This window comes from Scyliorhinus canicula, chromosome 8 (assembly GCF_902713615.1).
Source record: "Scyliorhinus canicula chromosome 8, sScyCan1.1, whole genome shotgun sequence".
In the NCBI taxonomy this organism is placed as follows: Eukaryota; Metazoa; Chordata; class Chondrichthyes; order Carcharhiniformes; family Scyliorhinidae; genus Scyliorhinus; species Scyliorhinus canicula.
The window spans coordinates 180,112,373-180,135,235 of record NC_052153.1 but is presented as its reverse complement, the minus strand read 5'-3'; the positions used below and the strand labels follow the sequence as shown (position 1 = coordinate 180,135,235).

General features: G+C 46.6%; 1 protein-coding gene across 1 annotated transcript in view; it reads left to right on the top strand.

The window, feature by feature from the left end:
- cep44 (centrosomal protein 44) overlaps positions 1-22,863 on the top strand; it is a 109,830-nt gene that overhangs the window by 69,775 nt on the left and 17,192 nt on the right. Inside the window, exons 8-10 of the mRNA XM_038803907.1 lie at positions 7,846-7,921; positions 16,345-16,475; positions 22,547-22,564. Coding sequence (XP_038659835.1) covers positions 7,846-7,921; positions 16,345-16,475; positions 22,547-22,564 — 225 coding nt within the window. The remainder of the gene's footprint in view (positions 1-7,845; positions 7,922-16,344; positions 16,476-22,546; positions 22,565-22,863) is intronic.

Here is a 22,863-nt window from a genome sequence, read left to right as displayed (position 1 = left end):
CTCCTCTTTGCCTTACTGGTTTTGTTTTTTGCCAGGCACGGAGAGCCTTCCTTTTCTTGTCAATGAGGTCTTCGATGGTGTGGTCTTTCTCGTTGAACCAGTCTTGGTGTATCCTGGTCTTGTAGCTGATGGTTTCTTCGCAGCTTGAGATGGTGGCTGACTTCAGATCTTTCCAGTTGTCCTCCACTCAATTAGAATGGACACTTTTGTGATTTTGGAGAAGACATTGTTGGAAGGTCACTAGCATGCTTTGCCATTGTAGCCCTTCAGTGTTGATCTTGTTTCTGAGCTGCTTCATCTTCTGCTGCTTCTGGTGGGATTGGATGGTCATAGAGGAGAGGATGAGCCAGTGGTCTGCCTAACAGTCATCTGCACAGGTCATCGCTTTGGTGATTGGGGCATCCTTTTCGTCTCTGGATCGGACAATGATGCCGATCATATGTCAGTGCTTTGACTGTGGGTATCTCCAGAAAGTCTTGAACTTGTCTTTTTGGCGGAACAGTGTGTTAGTGATCTGTCATGTGAGAGTACCTTTAAGAAATGTACCTGTAAGAAATGGGTGTTTATCAGTGATGTCAGTGTGTGGCTGGAGCTGCGCTGTCTGTCAGCTTTTTACTTTCGTTTTAGTCTGTTTGCTGCAGGGTGTGTTTTTGTTTCGTTTTCAGAGCTGGATAGCTGCAGTCACAGCCAGAAGGTGTATCAGAGTCTCTCTCCGTAACCTAAAGACTGTAAATCAATCCTGGTGGTTTAAAACTAATAACAGAAGTGACTTTAACCTGATGAGCTTCTGGTAAAAGGTGTTTCAAGTCTTATGGATGTTAAAAGGAAAGCAGGTGGAGTAGAAGTCTTCTTTGGACTCATAATTGGCATCAAGGGTTGGGGCATAGGCACTTACGACCATTGCCTGCTGGTTCTTGGCAAGTTATACACCGAGGGGCATGAAGTGCTCGTTGATGCCGTCAGGGAGCTCCCAAGAGTCAGTTGACAAGTTCTTGATGGTGAAACCACTTCCTTGCGTCCTGAGCTGATCCTTGGGTTCGTTGTGTTATGTACTCTGGGATAACACAGGCTGCAACTTGATGCAGCTTTGACCAAAAGATACTCCAGACTTTGAAGTAAGTTCAATGTGATTTATTGAACCATCAGCACAGTTCTCTGAGTTCGACTCTCCTGCTAATCTTGCTATAGTAACTCAGTCTAACTAACCAGTCTGCTCTAAGCCACATGGTGGGTGTGATGCTTCTGATCTGCCCCTGTCCTACTCTCTTAAGTGTCACCTGTGGAAAGAGACAGAGCATGTGTGCCCTGTCCTTATATATGGGTTGTGTAATGCCCCTTGTGGTATTGTCACCTTGGGTGTCTTGACTGCCCATTGGTCGTGTTCTATTCTATGTGTTCGTTAGCTGTATGTCTGCATGTCATGACGTCTCTGGTGCTCCCTCTAATGTTTACTTAGTTGCAGTGTATTTACATTAACCCCTTGTGTACTTACAGTGATGCATATCACCACAGGGTTTTCTTCCAGAAGAAGGTGCAACCACCGCCACCTTCTCTCTGCTACTCTTCGTCTGCTCTTTGGGTCTCTTGCAGGGCAGCAATGTCAGTATTGAAGTGTCCGAGTGTCACAGGCAACCAGGGCAGTTCTCCGACTGGTCAATTGTTTTGCTCATTATCCAAAACGGTTCACCCATTCCAGATGCTGAAATTCAGTTTAATTTTGATTTCCTGACTGCAAGTAAATGAGTCTGCTGGATGTGGGTTTCCAGTCAGGTTGGGGATGAAACATACTATTTTTAGGACCGCTTTTCTAGCCCTTTCCCCATGTTGGATGAACAGAGTGGATCCTGAAGAGGGCTGCTCAGTCGTTAAGAAAGCTGCCGAAATGTTCTCCTGTTCTTATTCCAAGTGCGAGACAACTGAATCAAATTGCACTGCTTTAATGCTGGTCCGAAACTAGGGACTTCCAGATCTCCAGGTTCTGTTCTTGTCACCTCTCGCTGTTTGCAGCAAGGCTTGTCTGTGTAAGGAGTGTGCTCGTTTCCTCTAGGTAGACTCCTGGTGCAGGACATATTTTAATGTGGGTGTGCTGCTGCACATCAGTAGACACGAAGGGCTGGATTCTCTGCAGCCCCGCACTGCGTTTGGCGCGGGGCCGGAGAATTGAAGTTCCTGAGTGAATCGGACCCCACGCCGCTTCGGCGATTCTCCGGGCCTTGGAGAATCACTCGTCCGCGATTTGCGCCGTGTGGCTGGGGGGCCATTCCCAGAAGCCCGCCAAGCGATACTCCGCTCCCGACCGGCCGAGTTCCTGATGGCGTGGAACTAATGTGGTATAGCCGGTTGGGACTCTCGTGCGGCAGCTGCGGACTCATTCCATGGCTGCCCTGGTGGGGGCGGGGGGATCGTGCACCAGGGGGCGGGGGGGCCTAATGGGCAGCCGGGTCAACGATCGGGCCAGTCCGAAGCAACGACACACGGCCGACTAGAGGGGCGTAGATTGTTCTTGTTGGTCCGCGGTCCAAGTCCGCCATGGCGCTCGGAACTGGAAATGCGGGGGGCCCCTATCCGCAGCCGAAGCTGCGTAAAGCTCCCCGGTCCCTGCTAGCCCGCTGAAGGTAAGCCTTTTATTTTTTGCGGAAACTGGGGAATTGCAGCGCCAGTGTTTTTACACCGGCGTGGGGACATAGCCCCATTTTGGGAGAATACAGCCCAAGGTCCTTTTTAAAAAAATATGTTTGTAGTGGTTTTTGCATTTCATTTGTAACAACATTGCTTAATAAGGATTTAAATAAAACTGAAAAGAGAACAAAAGATCCAAAGAAAACACACTGTACAAAACAAAACGAGAACGAAGTAATCCAGTGTAAATACATAGGAAACATATATACAGATTTGAGTACTGTTAGCATTGGACCCCCAGTAATTGGTTATCCCAAAAGTACTGTTTCACTATTTACATATGGCCTCATGGTATTAAAACATGCCAGGAGCTTGTTTGAGGTCTCCCAGGTGCACCCTGTTGTTGCTGGGGCTACACTCCCTGGATTCTCTCCCCTTCGGCGCCCCTGGGTCCTTCTGCCCTGCTTCCCTCTGTGCTCTGGGTGGTCTTCCCCCACCCCTACCCCCTTCCTCCTTCTCTTCATCGGCTTGTTTCGGTCCCCTGCTCCCTTATTGGATGATGGTCACGAACAGGTCCTTGAACACTTGATAAATTGCTTCCATGTATTTTGGAAGCCCTCTTCTGATGGTGAATTTTATCTTGTCCGATTTGAGGAATTCTGCTAGGTTGGACAGCCAGTCTGCGGCCTTGGGTGGAGCTACTGATCTCCAGCTGAGTCTCCGGCAGGTGATCAGGGAGGCAAAGGCCAGGGCATCTGCCCCCCTCCTCATAAAGAGTTATGGCTGTTCCCATACCCCGAGGACTGCCACTTGTAGGTATGGGTCCAGACTTACCCCCACAATGTTGGATGTGGCCTTGAAAAAGGCAGTCCAGTACCTGACGAGTTTGGGTCATGACATGGGTGTGGTTTGACTGGCCTTCCTGCCACCATGTACATTTGTCCTCCACCTCAGGAAAGAACTCACTTGTCTGTTCTGGTCAAGTGCACTTCCTTTAGCTGCATTAGCTCAGTCCTGCACATGAGGAAATGGCGTTTGCCCTATGCAGTGCTTCGATCCAGAGTCCTCTCCCTATCTTCATGCCTGGTTCTTCCACTTTTCCGTTGTCACATCCAGTGGTGACCACATCTCCTCCAGTATGATTCATACATGTCAGGGTACTTACTGTCCCCTAATTCACCCACGGTTCAAAGCCTATCCAGTAGGGAGTGTCCTGGTAGCTGGGAGAATATTGCTGTCTCCTTGCGGAGGAAGTTTGTTAGTTGCATATATTGCAACTCGTTCCCTTTTGGAGCTGTGGCTTGTCTATCAGTTCCTCCAGGGTTGCTATTCTGCCGTCTATGTATAGGCCCCTACCATCAGTGGCCCCTTGCCCTGTCTCCACCATTTAAAGGAGGTGTCTAATGTCAGCAGGATGAATTTATGGTTCTTGCCGATAGGGCTTTGGCAGACATTGCTACCAGACCATAGTGAAGCCTGAGTTATTCCATGCTTTAAGCATGACCACCACCACTGAGTTTTTTAAGTACATGGCCGGCTGACGGGAATGGGAGTGTGGCCATGGCCAGCCTGGAGGGATGTCCCAATACAGGAAATCTTCTCCATTTTTACCCATTCCACTTCTTGCTCCTTGACCCATCGCCGTACTCTCTGTGGTGGCTGCCCAGTAATAGAGTTGGAAGTTTGGAAGGGCCAGCCCCCCATGATTCTCCATCTTTTTAGAACGCTTTGGCGGATCTTGGGATTCTCTCTCTCTCTCTCTCCCTCTTCCCCACCCCCTAACACACACATAAACGCCATGATTAATTTGTCTAACTTAGTGAAGAAGGCCTTGGGGATGAAGATTGGGAAGTATCTGAATAGGAAGAGGAGTATGGGCAGCACATTCACCTTGATCGTCTGCACTCTCCCCGCCAGGCAGTGTGGGAGTGAGTCCCACCTCTGCAGGTCCCTCTTTACCTCCTCCTTCAGGCTCACCAGGTTCCATTTGTGGATCCATGCCCAGTTGTGGGTTATTTGGATCCCCAAGTATTGGAATTTGATTTGGGCCAGCTTGAAAGGCAAGTTTCGCAGCTCTGATCCCCACCCCCATCCTCTGCAGGTTCACGGGGAATATTTCGCTTTTGATCAGGTTGTGTTTGTAACCTAAGAAGGCTCCGAACTTCCTTCGGAGATCCATTATTCCTCCCATGCTGGTGAGGGGATTTGAAATGTAGAGGAGCAAGTCATCCGCACAAAGTGAGGCTCTGTGCTCCTTGTCTCTCCTCTGGATGCCTCTCCACCTTTGCTGATCTGAGAGCGATGGCCAGTGGCTCAATTGCCAGGGCAAATAGCAGCGGGGATAAGGGGCATCCCTGCCTACTGTCTCTGTGTAGTCAAAAGTATTCAGAGCTGGTGGAGTTATCCTTATGCTCGCATTTGAATCACCGTACAGCAGTTTCACCCATGAGATGACCCTGGCCCAAACCCAAACCATTGTAGTAGCTCCATGAGGTGGGTACCACCATTTAACTCTATCGAAGGCCTTTTCTGTGACTCGGGAGATGTGTCAAAGTGGGGTCAAAATCACATTCAGCAGGCGTCTGATGTACGCCGTCAGTTGTCTCTCCTTGACAAAGCCCATCTGATCTTCCGCAACTACCTCTGGCAAGCAACTCTCCAGTTGCCTCACCGGGGCCTTTGCCAGGACTTGGGCGTCAGTGTTTAGGAGTGAGATGCATCTGTATCACCCGCACTCCGTTGGGTTTTTGTCTTTTCTGGAGATCAGTATCAAGGCTTGTGTCAGTGTCGGCGGCAGGAACCCTCTCGATAGCGAGTTATTGAACATCTCTCCAGGTGCGGGGCCAGTGCTGTCGCAAAGTTTTTATAGAAGTCCACTGGGAATCCATCCGGATCCGGTGCCTTCCCTGACTGCATGGAGTTGATACTCTCCATGACTTCCCCCAGTGCTAGTGGTCCTTCCTGTCTCTGAGTGCTCTATACACAATTATTTCTCTCCTTAACATTGCCTTCAGGATGTCCACAGTCTGGTTGCAGGATACATATTCATTGATGGCTTGTAACATTCTCGCGCAAAACTCGTTATCCCAAAATGCTCCGCTGCCACTGGAAGCACCGCTTTACCCACTTCAAAGAAGTCGGGGAGTATACTTTGTGAACCTGGGAGAAAAAGGAGAACTTCTTCTCCCTAGGATATGTGAACCTCCACGGTTCTCTCTCTCTCTCTTTTCTTCTCTCCCCCCCCCCCCCCAATCTGCTCCATAAATGCCTACAGTGCTTTTGCCATTGCCGATTGCTTTACCAATTTGGGATTAGACTTATCCGCCTGTTGGTCCTGTATGCAGCTCTAAATCTCACCCATAATGAGTCAGTGGGTGTCGTCCTATCCAGATCTTTCTAACCTTAGTCGACCCTTCTTCCTCAGATGTGTCTCTTGGAGGAAGTCTGTTTGCCCTCGGGCTTTACAGACTCAGATGGGCAAAGACTTGTTTCAACAGGCTTTTGAGTCCCCTGACCTTTATTCCCACTGTCCCCACGTTCGGTCTGTTGTAACCAGCATTCTACCCCCTCCCCCTCCCACTCCCCACCTGTTACCAGACTCCCAACTTGGGGCCCACCCGCCCTTGCTGTCCCACCCTCCTAGAGCCCCTGTGGGCTCCCCTCCTCTGACTCTTTCCCCACCCCTGGCCCTTCTCCCCTGCCCTATTGTTCTGTTTCCAACCCCCCTTCTACGAGGTGCTCTCTCCCCTTTGAGACCTGCGCCATGGGCCCCCTTCTCTTACTTCCATGTAAACGCATGTTCGCCAGTCTGGTGCCCCCCACAACCCCCCCTTCCCCCCACGGGAGCCTTTCCTCCTATCCTTTGGCCTTATTTGTTCTCCCCCCCCCCCCGCCTATCCTTTCTCGCTTTGATGTATCCCTGCCTTACCCCCTCCCCTGGGACGTGGACGCCCTCCCCTATGGACGCAGGCGCTTATTCCCGAGAGCGCCAAGGACAGGCACAATAATAAGAATAAGCACTATTCGCGGTCAATGTGTTTCCATTATTGCTGTCTTTCCAGCTCATTTATCTGCTTCTCCCGGTGTGTTGAAATAATGCTCCTTGTTGCTGTATAGCACTCAGAGTCTTGCAGTGTACAGCAACCCGAACCGCACTTTGTTCTTAAATAAAGCCGCCTTAGCTCCGTTGAACTTGGCCCAGCGCTTATCTAGGTCGGCTGCAATATCCTGGTATATGCAGATCGTACGCCCTTCTCATTTGCAGGACTGTGTGCTCCTCACCCAGTTCAAAATTTGGTGTTGTCCTGAAATCTGTGCAGCTTTGCAGTGACTGCCTGTTTTGGGCCTTTGCTGGAGCGACCTGTGGGTACTGGCCACCTGTGGAGGCTTGGAATAGTTTTCTCCCCCGACCAGCTTCCCAGGCATCAGCGCTACGTATTCCGTTGGGTTTCTGCCCTCAGGTAGCCCGACAATCCTGAGGTTCTGGTGGCAAGACCTATTTCCCTGGGTCACTTTCCCTTTTGGGGCTCCCTGCTCCACCACCAACCTTGCCACTTCTGTCTCGAGCAAGGCGATCCGATCACTCTGGTCAGTGGCTGCTTTTTCCAGTTCCCACCTCCTGGGTCTCCAACCGCCGCTCTCCTCTCCAGTGCCTCTTTGAAGGGGGCCAAAGGGATTACTATGGCCTCCTTCACGGTCACCACAAGCTTGTTCTTAATGGAGTCCCTATGTTTTAGGAGCTCCATCCACTGTCCTGTCGTTGGCTGGGCTAGCCATGCCCTGTTCTGCTTCACTCCTCGTGTTTGCATTCTGGGTCTACCTCTCCTGACTCTTCCTGCTCTTACTAACTTGTCAGCTTCTTCGTTGATTTGAGGGCGCGGATGGTTGTTCATTTTAGGGCTGAGTGACCCTCTCCTCTGGTTTATGATTCCAAATAATGAAAGACCATTAATTAAATGTAAAGTGAAAGAATCAATGGAAAAGTTTGACATGTGCTATTTATAACTTTTTATATGTTGCATATTTAAAATAAAATTCATTCTAAAGCATGTAATTTTCACAAAATCATACAATATAACATGAATAATTTCATAAATTTAAAGTTGCTTTCCTTCAGTAAAATTGCTACTAAGCTGGAGAATGGCAGCTGAAAAGAGACAAATATTTTGAGCTTGCCCATAATGGTTTTCAAGTCATGGTATATTCTTTGTTTATTCATCTCTCTAGAATGATATGTCTTCTGATTCCATCAGTGGAAATGAAGAATACTCTTTGTGCCACATGACAAGAAGCAATTCTTCAGGTAAACTGGTTATATTTTGGAATGGTGAATTTTGGTTTGCATATACCTGTCTCTCATGCACACATAGTTTGTTTTGTATCATGTTGTGTAGAAGGAGGGTGGATTAAGAGCCACTGACTGGTGGATATGACTTTGTATAGGACGGAAGACTCTTGTACATCTCCCAGAAGCCAAGTTAGTTATAATGTGGTTAGCATCAGAGCTTAGATTTCCTGCCTTTATCTTTCATTAAAAATAATGGCCTACAAATGGGAAGTATTAAATATGAAACTAGGTATAAAGATAAACGGTACTATACATACAAATTAAAGTGATGTGTTTCATTGAATAAGAACTAGGAGCAAGAGTAGGCAATTCAGCCTGTTGAGCCCGTTCTGCGATTCAATACGATCATGGCTGATCTCACCTCTACCTTCCTGTCTTCTCCCCATAATCCTTCATCCCTCTACTAATTAAAAGCTATCTATCTCCTCAAATCCATACCTGGTCTAGGGGCTTTTCACAGTAACTTCATTGAAGCCTACTTGTGACAATATGTGATTATTATTATTATTAATAAATTTGTTCAGTGTTCCAGAGTCCACTGCATTCTGGGATAGAAAATTCCACAGATTCACGACCCTTTGAGTAAGTAATTCCTCCCCATTTCTGTTTTAAATCTGCCACCACTTGCCTAAAAGTATGTCCTCCCATTCTAGACTGTCCAACAAGAGGGAACATTTGCTCTACGCCGACCTTGTCAATCCCCTTTATCATCTTGTATACCTCAATTAGATCTCCTCTAATTCTTCTAAACTCTAGCGAGGATAGGCCTAAATTGTAGGTCGTGGTATTGATGCTAGACTAGTAATCCAGAGACCCAGGGTGGTGCTCTGAGGACCTGGGTTCGACCCCCACCAGGGCGGATGGTGAAATTTAAAATCAATAAAAATCTGGAATTAAAAGTCCAATGATGACCATGAAACCATTGTCAATTGTCATAAAACCCCATCTGGTTCACAGATGTCCTTTAGGGAAGGAAATCTGTCATCCATACCTGGTCTGGTCTACATGTGACTCCAGACCCACAGCAATATCATAGAACATACAGTGCAGAAGGAGGCCATTTGGCCCATCGAGTCTGCACCAACCCATTTAAGTCCTTACTTCCACCCTATCCCTGTAACCCAATAACCCCTCCTAACCTTTTTGGTCACTAAGGGCAATTTATCATGGCCAATCCACCTAACCTGCAGATCTTTGGACTGTGGGAGGAAACCGGAGCGCCCGGAGGAAACCCATGCAGACACGTGGAGAACGTGCAGACTCCGCACAGACAGTGACCCAGCAGGGAATCGAACCTGGGACCCTGGCGCTGTAAAGCCACAGTGCTATCCACTTGCGCTGCTCACAGTATGTTTGACTCTTAAATGCCCTCAGGGTTGGGCAATAAATGCTGGCCCAACCAGCGACATCCACACCCCATGCATGAATGAATAAAGAAAAAAAAAGTTATCTCTCGAGTGTCCTCCACCGTGGAAAGAGACAAAATGTTGATTTAGTGTCTCTGCCATTTCTGTTCCCCATTATTAATTCCCCAGTCTCTTCCTCTAGGGCCCAATGTTGACTTTAGCTGCACTTTTGCTTTTTATATACTGAGAGAATCCTTTGCTATCTGGTTTTATATTTAATTTTAGATTATACACTAGATTTCTTTCATAATTTACCTTTGCTCATTTTATTACTTTTTTAGTAACCCTCTGTTAGACCATAATACATAGGAGTAGAATTAGGCCACTCGGCCCATCGTGTCTGGCCATTCAATCATGGCTGATATTTTTCTCATCCACCTTCTCCTGCCCTTTCCCCATAACCCCTGATCCCCTTATCAATCAAGAACCTATCTCTCTCTGCCTTAAAGACACTCAGTGAATTGGCCTCCACAGCCATCTGCGGCAAAGAGTTCCACAGATTCACCATCCTCTGGCTGAAGATATTCCTCTTCATCTGTTTTAAAGGATCGTCCCTTTAGTCTGAGATTGTGTCCTCTGCTTCTACTTTTTCCTACAAGTGGAAACATCCTCTCCATGTCCACTCTATCCAGACCTCGCAGTATCCTGTAAGTTTCAATAAGATCCCCCTCATCCCTCTAAACTCCAACAAGTACAGACCCAGAGTCCTCAACGGTTCCTCATACGACAAGCTGTTCATTCCAGGGATCATTCTTATGAACCTCCTCTGGACCCTTTCCTAGACCAGTACATCTTTCCTTGCATACGGGGCTCAAAACTGCTCACAATACTCCAAATGGGGTCTGACCAGAGCTTTATACAGTCTCAGAAGTACATCCCTGGTCTTGTGGGAAGTGCACCCAACTCCAGCTCCTCAAAAACCGTGTTAGGGACCTGGAGCTTGAGCTGGATGAACTTCGGATCATTCGGGAGGCAGAGGGGGTCATAGATAGGAGCTTCAGGGAAGTAGTTACACCAAAGACTGGAGATAAATGGGTAACTGTAAGAGGGACTGGGAAGAAGCAGTCAGTGCAGGGACCCCCTGTGGTCGTTCCCCTGAGTAACAAGTATACCGTTTTGGATACTTGTGGGGGGGACGACTTACCAGGGGTAAGCCATGGGGTACGGGCCTCTGGCACGGAGTCTGTCCCTGTTGCTCAGAAGGGAAGGGGGCAAAGGAGTAGAACATTAGTAATTGGGGACTCAATAGTCAGGGGCACAGATAGGAGATTTTGTGGGAGCGAGAGAGACTCACGTTTGATATGTTGCCTCCCAGGTGCAAGGGTAAGTGATGTCTCGGATCGTGTTTTCCGGGTCCTTAAGGGGGAGGGGGAGCAGCCCCAAGTCGTAGTCCACATTGGCACTAACGACATAGGTAGGAAAGGGGACAAGGATGTCAGGCAGGCCTTTAGGGAGCTAGGATGGAAGCTCAGAGCGAGAACAAACAGAGTTGTTATCTCTGGGTTGTTGCCCGTGCCACGTGATAGTGAGATGAGGAATAGGGAGAGAGAGCAATTAAACACGTGGCTACAGGGATGGTGCAGGCGGGAGGGATTCAGATTTCTGGATAACTGGGGCTCTTTCTGGGGAAGGTGGGACCTCTATAGACAGGATGGTCTACATCTGAACCTGAGGGGCACCAATATCCTGGGGGGGAGATTTGTTAGTGCTCTTTGGGGGGGTTTAAACTAATTCAGCAGGGGCATGGGAACCTGGATTGTAGTTTTGGGGTACGGGAGATTGAGAGTATAGAGGTCAGGAGCACAGATTTGACTTCGCAGGAGGGTGCCAGTGTTCAGGTAGGTGGTTTGAAGTGTGTCTACTTCAATGCCAGGAGTATACGAAATAAGGTAGGGGAACTGGCAGCATGGGTGGGTACCTGGGACTTCGACGTTGTGGCCATTTCAGAGACATGGATAGAGCAGGGACAGGAATGGTTGTTGCAGGTTCGGGGTTTAGGTGTTTTAGTAAGCTCAGAGAAGGGGGCAAAAGAGGGGGAGGTGTGGCGCTGCTAGTCAAGGACAGTATTACGGTGGCGGAAAGGATGCTAGATGGGGACTCTTCTTCTGAGGTAGTATGGGCTGAGGTTTAGAAACAGGAAAGGAGAGGTCACCCTGTTGGGAGTTTTCTATAGGCCACCTAATAGTTCTAGGGATGTAGAGGAAAGGATGGCGAAGATGATTCTGGAAAAGAGCGAAAGTAACAGGGTAGTTGTTATGGGAGACTTTAACTTTCCAAATATTGACTGGAAAAGATATAGTTCGAGTACATTAGATGGGTCGTTCTTTGTACAATGTGTGCAGGAGGGTTTCCTGACACAATATGTTGACAGGCCAACAAGAGGCGAGGCCACATTGGATTTGGTTTTGGGTAATGAACCAGGCCAGATGTTAGATCTGGAGGTAGGTGAGCGCTTTGGAAACAGTGACCACAATTCGGTGACCTTTACGTTAGTGATGGAAAGGGATAAGTATACCCCGCAGGGCAAGGGTTATAGCTGGGGAAGGGCAATTATGATGCCATTAGACATGACTTAGGATGTGTTGGTTGGAGAAGTAGGCTGCAAGGGTTGGGCACACTGGATATGTGGAGCTTGTTCAAGGAACAGCTATTGCATGTTCTTGATAAGTACGTACCAGTCAGGCAGGGAGGAAGGGGTCGAGCGAGGGAACCGTGGTTTACCAAAGAAGTGGAATCTCTTGTTAAGAGGAAGAAGGAGGCCTATGTGAAGATGAGGCATGAAGTTTCAGTTGGGGCGCTTGATAGTTACAAGGAAGCGAGGAAGGATCTAAAGAGAGAGCTGAGACGAGCAAGGAGGGGACATGAGAAGTCTTTGGCAGGTAGGATCAAGGAAAACCCAAAAGCTTTCTATAGGTATGTCAGGAATAAAAGAATGACTAGGTAAGAGTAGGGCCAGTCAAGGACAGTGGTGGGAAGTTGTGTGTGGAGGCTGAGGAGATAAGCGAGATACTAAATGAATACTTTTTGTCAGTATTCACTCAAGAAAAAGATAATATTGTGGAGGAGAATGCTGAGACCCAGGCTATTAGAATAGATGGCATTGAGGTGCGTAGGGAAGAAGTGTTGGCAATTCTGGACAAGGTGAAAATAGATAAGTCCCCGGGGCCTGATGGGATTTATCCTAGGATTCTCTGGGAAGCCAGGGAAGAGATTGCTGAGCCTTTGGCTTTGATTTTTAGGTCATCATTGGCTACAGGAATAGTGCCAGAGGACTGGAGGATAGAAAATGTGGTCCCTTTGTTCAAGAATGGGAGTAGAGATAACCCCGGTAACTATAGGCCGGTGAGCCTAACATCTGTGGTGGGTAAAGTCTTGGAGAGGATTATAAAAGATACAATTTATAATCATCTAGATAGGAATAATATGATTAGGGATAGTCAGCATGGTTTTGTGAAGGGTAGGTCATGCCTCACAAACCTTATCGAGTTCTTTGAGAAGGTGACTGAACAGGTAGACGAGGGTAGAGCAGTTGATGTGGTGTATATGGATTCAGTAAAGCGTTTGATAAGGTTCCCCACGGTCGGCTATTGCAGAAAATACGGAGGCTGGGGATTGAGGGTGATTTAGAGATGTGGATCAGAAATTGGCTAGTTGAAAGAAGACAGAGAGTGGTAGTTGATGGGAAATGTTCAGAATGGAGTTCAGTTACGAGTGGCGTACCACAAGGATCTGTTCTGGGGCCGTTGCTGTTTGTCATTTTTATAAATGACCTAGAGGAGGGCGCAGAAGGATGGGTGAGTAAATTTGCAGACGACACTAAAGTCGGTGGAGTTGTAGACAGTGCGGAAGGATGTTGCAGGTTACAGAGGGACATAGATAAGCTGCAGAGCTGGGCTGAGAGGTGGCAAATGGAGTTTAATGTGGAGAAGTGTGAGGTGATTCACTTTGGAAAGAATAACAGGAATGCGGAATATTTGGCTAATGGTAAAATTCTTGGTAGTGTGGATGAGCAGAGGGATCTCGGTGTCCATGTACATAGATCCCTGAAAGTTGCCACCCAGGTTGATAGGGTTGTGAAGAAGGCCTATGGTGTGTTGGCCTTTATTGGTAGAGGGATTGAGTTCCGGAGCCATGAGGTCATGTTGCAGTTGTACAAAACTCTAGTACGGCCGCATTTGGAGTATTGCGTACAGTTCTGGTCGCCTCATTATAGGAAGGACGTGGAAGCTTTGGAACGGGTGCAGAGGAGATTTACCAGGATGTTGCCTGGTATGGAGGGAAAATCTTATGAGGAAAGGCTGATGGACTTGAGGTTGTTTTCGTTAGAGAGAAGAAGGTTAAGAGGTGACTTAATAGAGGCATACAAAATGATCAGAGGGTTAGATAGGGTGGACAGCGAGAGCCTTCTCCCGCGGATGGGGGTGGCTAGCACGAGGGGACATAGCCTTAAATTGAGGGGTAATAGATATAGGACAGAGGTCAGAGGTGGGTTTTTTACGCAAAGAGTGGTGAGGCCGTGGAATGCCCTACCTGCAACAGTGGTGAACTCGCCAACATTGAGGGCAGTTAAAAGTTTATTGGATAAGCATATGGATGATAAGGGCATAGTGTAGGTTAGATGGGCTTTAGTTTTTTTTTCCATTTCGGTGCAACATCGAGGGCCGAAGGGCCTGTACTGCGCTGTATCGTTCTATGTTCTATGTATTCTAGCCCTCTTGACATAGTTTAAAGCCCTATGTATAGCCTAGTGATTTGATTTGCCAGGTCACCATGATTTACGTGGAGTCTGTCCCAAAAAAACAGCTCCCTCTCTCTCCAGCACTGGTGCCAATGTCCCACGAGCTCAAACCCATTTTTCCACACCAAACTTTGAGCCACGCATTTACCTTTATAACCTTATTGGCCCTACGCTGATTAGCTCGTGGCTCAGGTAATAATCTAGAGATTCTTAGCTTTGTGGTTCTGTCTTTTAATTTCGCACCTAGCTGTTCATATTCCCTCCGCAGAACCTCTTTCCTTGTTCTGCTTATATATTTGGTACCTACATGGACTACGACAACTGGATCTTTGCCCTCCCACTCCAGGTTTCTCTGCAGCCCAGATGAGATATCCTTAACCCTGGCACTAGGTAGGTAACACAGCCTTCGGTACTCTCGATCCTGGCTACAGAGAACAGAATCTATTTCCCCTGACTGTACTATCCCTGACTACGACTGCATCTCTCTTTTCTTCCCAGACTTGAATGACTCCCTGTACCATGGTGCTATGGTCAATTTTCTCACCCTCCCTACAGTCCCAGCTCTTGTCCATATAGGGAGCAAGAATCTCAAACCTGTTGGTTTGAGGGGCTGAGGCTCCTGAGTGCTGCCTCTTGGATCCCTCAACCTGCCTCACTTGTAGTCACACCCTCCTGTCCGTGACCACAGACCGAATTCAAGGTAGTTTATCTAAGGGGTGTGACCAGGCCACTCTCCCCCTCTCTGATGTGTCGCAATGTCTGAAGCTCAGACTCCAACTCATCAACTCTGAGCCGAAGTTTCTCGAGCAACCAGCATTTGCCACATATGTGGTCACTATGAACCTCAGTGCGGTCCACCAGCTCCCACATGCTGCAGCTTCGGCTGACTCTGTATCTCCATTTTATTTAATTAGATTTCAATTTGTTTTTAATTTTACTACTGATCTTCAGTTGTCACTGATTTGTTTTACCATCTCGTCTTCAATCGCAAAACAAGTCAGAAAAGATGTGGTAGCACAATCCCTTACCTGTGCGATCACACGGGCGTGTTCACTTGATGTTGTAGGACTGTTGTGGCTTATCTCTCAGATCTCTGGCCTTGGTGTATTCCTGCCCCCAGTGACCTGTGGACGTAGTAAGGAAAACAAGACACTTCAATATCTGCCTCTCCACTTCCCGAAACTCCCGCACTTGCACTTCTCCTAAGCACACACTGCAACTAGCCTTCCACAAAATGCAAAATCATAAAATTCTATTTATTATTGCATGTTGGTATTCTTCACAGTTCAATGCTATGCTGATCTGCAATATTCAAAATAAAAACAGGAGATAAAGCTGGGTGCAAATATGATAGGAAGACCCCCCCCACAGGGACCCCTGTGATAGGTAGACCCTGCACAGGGACCCCTGTTATACAGACCCCCCCACAGGGCGCCCTGTGATAGGGAGACCCCCCCCCCACATGACCCATGTGTTAGAGAGACACCGCACAGGGACCCCCTGTGTTAGGCAGACCCCGCACACGGACCCCCTGTATTCGGGAGACCACCGCACAGGGACCCCGTGTGTTAGGGAGACCACCGCACAGGGACCCCCTGTGTTAGGGAGACCCCGCACAGGGGCTCCCTGTGTTAGGGAGACCCCACACAGGGTCCCCCTGTGTTAGGGAGGCCCCGCACTGGGACCCCCTGTGTTAGGGAGGCCCCGCACTGGGACCCCCTGTGTTAGGGAGACCATCAATTTGCAAGGCATGGAACATTGAATTGCATCCTGCTTTACGACTGGAAGGAGATCATAAAACTATTGCAATTCAGCTCCCTCAACATATGGGAAAGTGTGGTTTACACCGAAATATGTATATGCAATTATAATAGTGTGTTACTGCTATGCAACACAGTTGTAGTACTTGTGGTTTGCTTGTACTCCACCAACTTATCTTAGATATTCATATTTCTGTGAAGGGTCATCTTGCCTCAAACAATTATGATGAAATTGGAATTCTGGAGGTGGTCCAATTTTGCAATGCTCCCCAGGAGGTGTCAACAAATTTTGCACTCCCAATATTGGTGAGAGGCAGAAATGACCCCATATTGGAGCTGAACCAGCAATGTCTGGAGTTCTAAACGATTCCTACACTACTTTTTTTGTGCACTGTAAATCACAATGTCTGGTATCTGACCATGCTTAGACGTGCTGAAGACAAAGGTTGACCAAAGATGAATATTTCTTTTCAGATAAAGACATGAGAATTGAGATGCCAGAGAGTCTTAGCCATCAATCATCTGGATACAACTCACTGCTATTAGCAGATGATTCGCCCAAAGCAGCAAACATCAATTCATTATACCTGACAGAAGTCACAACGGTAAGCAAAATTGGCAAAGATTTCCTCTGACTCTTTACGTTGTCAGGAGAACATGCAAACATTAAATGCGTTTTGATTCAGGGCGTTTGTGTCATTGCAGCCAGCACTAAGATGCAGGAGTTTGAACTGAACGTTCAAGGTCAAAGACTAAGAAAAATTCTGAATACATCTTTCCAACTTAATGTATTCACTCAGCCTTGTCTTTCAAACAAAAGGGAAATAAATCACTGGATTGTTATATCTTAACTTGACATAGACATAAATAAACATAAAATATGATTTTCTGTGACACTGTGTACAAGTAGTTATGACCAAGAACACTTGGGGAGATATTTGAAATAAGGTCATGGATGGAAGAGAAGACGGATGGGTGGGGGGAAAATGAGATGGAGAATGGATGAACTTCAAGCAAGTTGACTTTGGGTGAGGTGAGAGAACAGGGAGAGGAAGAGGGGAGGAGAGTGTGGCTGGCATTAAGGAGGAGGATGAGGGATGGAATAGGATGAGAAAGCAAAAATATTGCAGGGAGGATTGAAAAATAAGGGGCTGGAGAATCACCGGGGGCGCCTCCTCCGGCTCCAGTTTTTCGGCGGGGGCGGTAATCGCCCGGCGGCCCACACGGCGATTCTCCGGCCCGCGATGGGCCAAGTGACCGCCTGTTTCCGGCGGGTCCCGCCGGCGTGAAATAGACAAGGTCTATACCGACGGGACCTGGCTCAACGTGCGGCCTGCAGAGTACTCTTGTGGGGGGGGGGGGGGGGGGGGGGGGGGGGGGGGCAAGGTGGCCTGGCCTGCAATCGGGGCCACCCATCCACGGGCGGACCTGTGCCGTGGAGGCACTCTCCCATTACACCGGCTGGCGCGGAGAAGACCCACCGTCGAGCATGTGCCAACTCGCGCCAGCCGGCGGGGGCCCTTCAGCGCCGGCTGGCGTGGCGCCAACCCTGCCAGCCTCTCCCCTGAAGGTGCGAAGGATTCCGCACCTTCCGGGCGGCCCGACGCCGGAGTGGTTCTTGCCACTCCTCGGCACCGGTACAGCCCGCCCCGCCAGTTAGGGGAGAATCCCGGTTAAGGTGTTGAGATGAGGATGACATCGTAAGAGGAAGGGGAGTGGGCTAGGAACATGGGACCTAGGAGTTGGCCATTCAATAAGATCATGAATGATCTGGTTGTGGGCTCAACGTCACTTTCCCGTCTAGCCCTCAGAACCTTTGACTCCCTTGCCTATCAAATATCTGCCTAACTCTGCTTTGAATGAGCTCAACGGCCCACAGAGAAAAACGTTCTCCTCATTTCTGTCTTAAAAGAGAAGCTTCTTGTTGTTAAACAATGTCCCCTAGTTTTAGTCTATCCTACAAGTGGAAACATCCTCCCGTATCTAGCCTATCAAAACCCTTCAGGGTCTTTTGTTTTTCAATACGATTACCTGTCATTCGTCTCAACTCTAATGGGTATAAGCCCAATCTGTTTAACCTTTCTTCATAGGATAAGCCCCTCAGCCCATGAGTGTCGAGTGAACCTTCTCTGAAATGCTTCTAATGCAATTATCACTTTAATAAAATAAGGAGACCAAAACTGTGCACAGTATTTCATATGTATTCTCACAAAGGCCCAATGCAGCTTCAGTAAAGCATCCTTGGTTTTATAACCTATTCCCCTTGCAACAAATGCCAGTATTCAATTTGCTGTTCTAATCACTTGCTGTACTTACATACTAGCTTTTTGTTAAATGGTGGACTGCTCCTGATGATGAAGATGGCGGCACAGTGGTTAGCACTGCTGCCTCACAGCACAGGACCTGTGAGCAATTCCGCATGGGTTTCCTCCGGGTGCTCTGGGTTCCTCCCACATTCCAAAGATGTGCAGGATAAGTGGATTGGTCATGCTAAATTGCTCTTTCGTGTCTAAAGATGTATAGGTTAGGGTGATTGCAGGGATAGGGTAGGGAAGTGGGCCTTGGTAGGGTTCTTTTTCAGAGGGTAGGTGCAGACCCAATGGAACAAATCCCTCCGCACTGTAGGAATTCTAAGTTACTCCTGTCCTTTACTTGTATGCACCCGGTCACCTGGCTCCCTTTTGTACAACTGAGTTTTGCAATTTTTCTCCATTTAAATAGTATACCACATTTATATTCTTCCTGCAAAGTGGACAAGTTAATATTTTCCCACATTTTACTCCATCTGCCCAAATTTAGCCCACTCAAAATTTCTACATCCCTTTGCAGAGTTTCTACTACTTCTTGACAAATTACTTTCCTACCTATCCTGTGTCATCAGCAAACATAGCTACCATATATTTGGTACCTCCATCCAAATCATTGATGCAAATTGTAAATAGTTGAGACTCCAGCACTGATCCCCTGACAATCCTCCAGTTACAACCTGCCAACCTGAAGAAGACCTAATTATCCCTACTCCCTGCCTTCTGTTAGCTAACCAATCTTTTATCATTGTTAATAATGGATTCCAGCAGTTTCTAAAAAGGTTGGAAGAATGGGTGCCTTGGATTAGGAAATAGTGGTCCAGTATCAGTGCATAGCAAGGGCCCATGTAGTCTTGCTTCCTGTAACTCTCACAGCATCTTCATATTTTTCTTGATTAAATTAACCGTTTTGTTGTACAATGAGCTCTTCTGGCTCTGCCTATAAACATCTCTATATCTCTACAATACCTACCTCAGAGCTGGCAAGATCAGTCCCCTGGTCCATTACTGCTGGTTGCTCCCCCAATCCCACTACCATCTCTAGTTATTCCCACAGCTGCCTCAGAAATACCCTTACTGGACTTCTTCCTGCTGCACTGCTCAAACAGTCTGATGCCAGACCCTGGAATTGTAGTTGCCAGGATCGTCGGAATTTTCTTCCATTGGCTATTAATATGTCTTCAATGGAATTGCACGACCTGCCCCCATCTCTCCTCTCCCCTCTCTCCAAACCAGGAAATCACTGGATATTCCAGGGCGTTATTAGAGGGAGAGGCCTGATCATTTCGATCTTTGCCACTTTTTCTTCACTTTTGTGCCATTCAAACTGCTTTTTTAGGGGCAGAGGTTCATATAATGCATAAAATTCCCACGGCACCATACTAATGAAATCACCACATGTTTCCTTAAGATCAAATAAACTTTGCTACCTTAAAGAAAAATACTTTATATGATTCAGTCTCTTAGCCTTGTATGATAGGACAACCTCTGAGTGCAGATCTCATATATTTGTGTGCATGTGAGAGTCTTATTCATTATTTCAAGTAAAGTAACATTAAATTTTTGAACAGTGGATCTTTTTGTGCTGGGTACATCACTTAATTGGTACCTCGGAATTCTTTGTGGTAGTTGTCATTTTCATATTGAGTGTCTTTTTGGTTAATGTGTCATCATTGGAGACTGTAATGGGGCCAGTTTAGCTCAGTTGGCTGGACAGCTGGTTTGTGATGCAGTGAGGCCAACAGCATGGGTTCAATTCCTGTACCGTCTGCCCTGCCTTCTCAACCTTGCCCCTCGCCTGAGGTGTGGTGATCCTCAGGTTAAATCACCACCAGTCAGCTCTCCCCCTCACGGGGGAAAGCATCTGGGACTACAGTGACTTTGCTTTTCTTTTAATGGTGTCAGCTGACACATTATCTTTCGCTGTGTATAGCCTTCTCCTCCCTTTTTCTAACCCTCACTCCCCCACCCCAAGTGACACTTCTAGTAGACTTAATTTATATATCAAGAAAAGTGGGCATTCTTTATTAAACAGTATTTCAGATCTTGCTTTTTATTGTGTGCTCAATATTGATTTGTGTGTAAACTAGATGCACCTCTTCCAAGCCAAAATGGCCTGCCCCTGAGTTATTTGTCTAACAAAGAACAAGAAAGATGATGTACTTGATATTAATAACTTCTTCACTGGTTGAGAAAATATTCTCTTTAGACCCAAGTTACTACATAATCAGCTCAGGCTCTCTTTTGAAAGAGCTTTCTTTCATACTGCTCTGATCACAGTTTAAAGAAAACCGTTTGCAAGATGCATGCAACAAACATGAAAATAGTCTCTAGCAATCTATTACACCCCCTCTCAAGCAGCATATCCATTTTCATTAGCCTTTCTTTTGGTACCTGGCCACAAGCTTTCAGCGATTTCTGTACTTGAACCTCTAAATCTTTGTCCCTTCATGCTTTCTAGTTTCTCACCGTCTAGAAAATAATCTGATGTATTTTATGTCCAAAGTGGATGACTTCATACTTCTCCACATTGAACTCCATCTGGTATTGCTTTGCACATTCTCTATCTATCAAATGTCCCTTTGCAACTTTCTGCTTATACCTTCACTATTTAATCTGCCACAGAACTTAGCATCATTGGTAAATCTTGATCTCTATTCCTTCATTAGACATTTATAAATACCATGAATGGCTGGGGCCTCAGTATAGATCCCTGGGGGGCAACACTAGTCATAACCTGATAATTTGAGCAAACACCAATTATCCCTATTCTCTGTCTCTTCCTTGCAAACAAATTTCCTTCTAATGCCAATAGATTGCCTTCAATTCCAGGTGCTCTAATTTTGGCTTTGTCGAGTGGAAAATTGTAAAAAAAAAAAAAAGTACTTTCCAAGCTGTGAGATCTCCAAGTGGGGAAACATGTAATGGTACATCCACCCAAGTGTGTCACCTTTTACTTTCACTTCAGCAACAAATTAGTTTTGCAAGCATCTACCTACCTAGCAAGCTGCCTCTGAGAACTTGAACTTTAAAATGGAGCAGGACGGGTACTGACAAAAATCGACTTTGCATCAAAAATATTTGGAATATTCAGTAACATTCAATAGACTGTGCAGTTTTAGAATCCTTGTCTGAGGAAGGATGTTCTTGCTATGAAGGGAGTGCAGCGAAGATTTACCAGGCTGATTCCTGGGATGGTGAGACTGCCACACAAGGAGAGACTAAACCGTATATTCACTGATTTGATTTGATTTGATTTGATTTATTATTGTCACATGTATTTGTATACAGTGAAAAGTATTGTTTCTTGCATGCTGGACAAACAATGCATACCATACACAGGGAAGGAAGGAGAGACTGCAGAATATAATGTTACAGTTATAGCTAGGGTGTAGAGAAAAGATCAGCTTAATACAAGGTACTTTAGAAGAGTCTCGTAGAAACTTACATAATTCTAACAGGATTAGGTGGGATAGATTCAGAAAGAATGGTGGGGGAGGCCAGAACTAGGGGTCATAGTTTGAGGATAAGGGATAAACCTTTTAGGGCTGAGGTGAGGAGAAATGTCTTCACCCAGAGAGTGGCGAACCTGTGGAATTCACTACCACAGAAAGTAGTTGAGGGCAAAACGTTGTGTAATTTCAAAAAGGAATTAGATATAGCTCTTGGGGCTAAAGGGATCAAGGAATATGGGAGGAAGACGGGATCAGGGTATTGAATTTGATGATCAGCCATGATCATAGTGAACGGCGGACCAGGCTCAAAAGGACGAATGGCGTCCTGCTTCTATTTTCTATGGTTCTAACTCCCATATATCTGTGTTGATGCAGCAATGGAAACACTCCCATGTAAATTGGGTACATGGAGGGCTGTCTTTCAGCACTTGAGACAGTGTGGCAATTGGTGTAAATGCTGCCTCAGCAGTTAGCTTCTTTGATTACATTGTTGTAATTCAATCCATTTCAAACAGACACAATGGAGCTCATTATCCAAGATGACCAGTGACCTTCATCCTAAATGACCAACAAATACATACCGCCATTGTAATGCGGAAAATTCCATTCACTTGGGAATGGCAGGGGATGCCTGTAGAGAATGCACTCTTGGGAAAGGCAATAGTGAATTTGGTTGCAAGGCATGCTGGAGAATTCCTCCATAAATAAAGTATTAGAGCTGCTCCTTTTTTTCTGGTGTCAGAGTTATCATAAAAAGAAATGGAAACTTGGGGACAGTCAGACATTAAAGAGACAGTAAGATAAAGGCCTAAGGCCAGGAACTGATAACTGAGTAAGCAATTAAAAGTTCTCGGAAAGAAAATGTAATGACTAAAGTTAGCCTGTGAAATGATTATTTCCCTATTTCTTTTTTAGAGGAGAAATGATTTTGAGGTATGTTGAGTTTGATTTGTTACCCTACTTTCATTTTCTATCAGTGAAGTAAAACTACTTTATAACCTTGTCTCACAAAGTTATTATCTATCCATCTTCAAAAAGATTGGTGATATACACCTGAGGACACGTACAGGTCTGTTCACAAAGGAAGTTTGGGGGTTGAAGGAAGCTGGTAGCAGGTGGAATGGAGGTGTCCTATTATATTGGGTTGGATTTGTTTATTGTCGCATGTCCGAGGTACAGTGAAAAGTATTGTTCTGCGTACAGTTCAGACAGATCATTCCAAACCTGAAAAG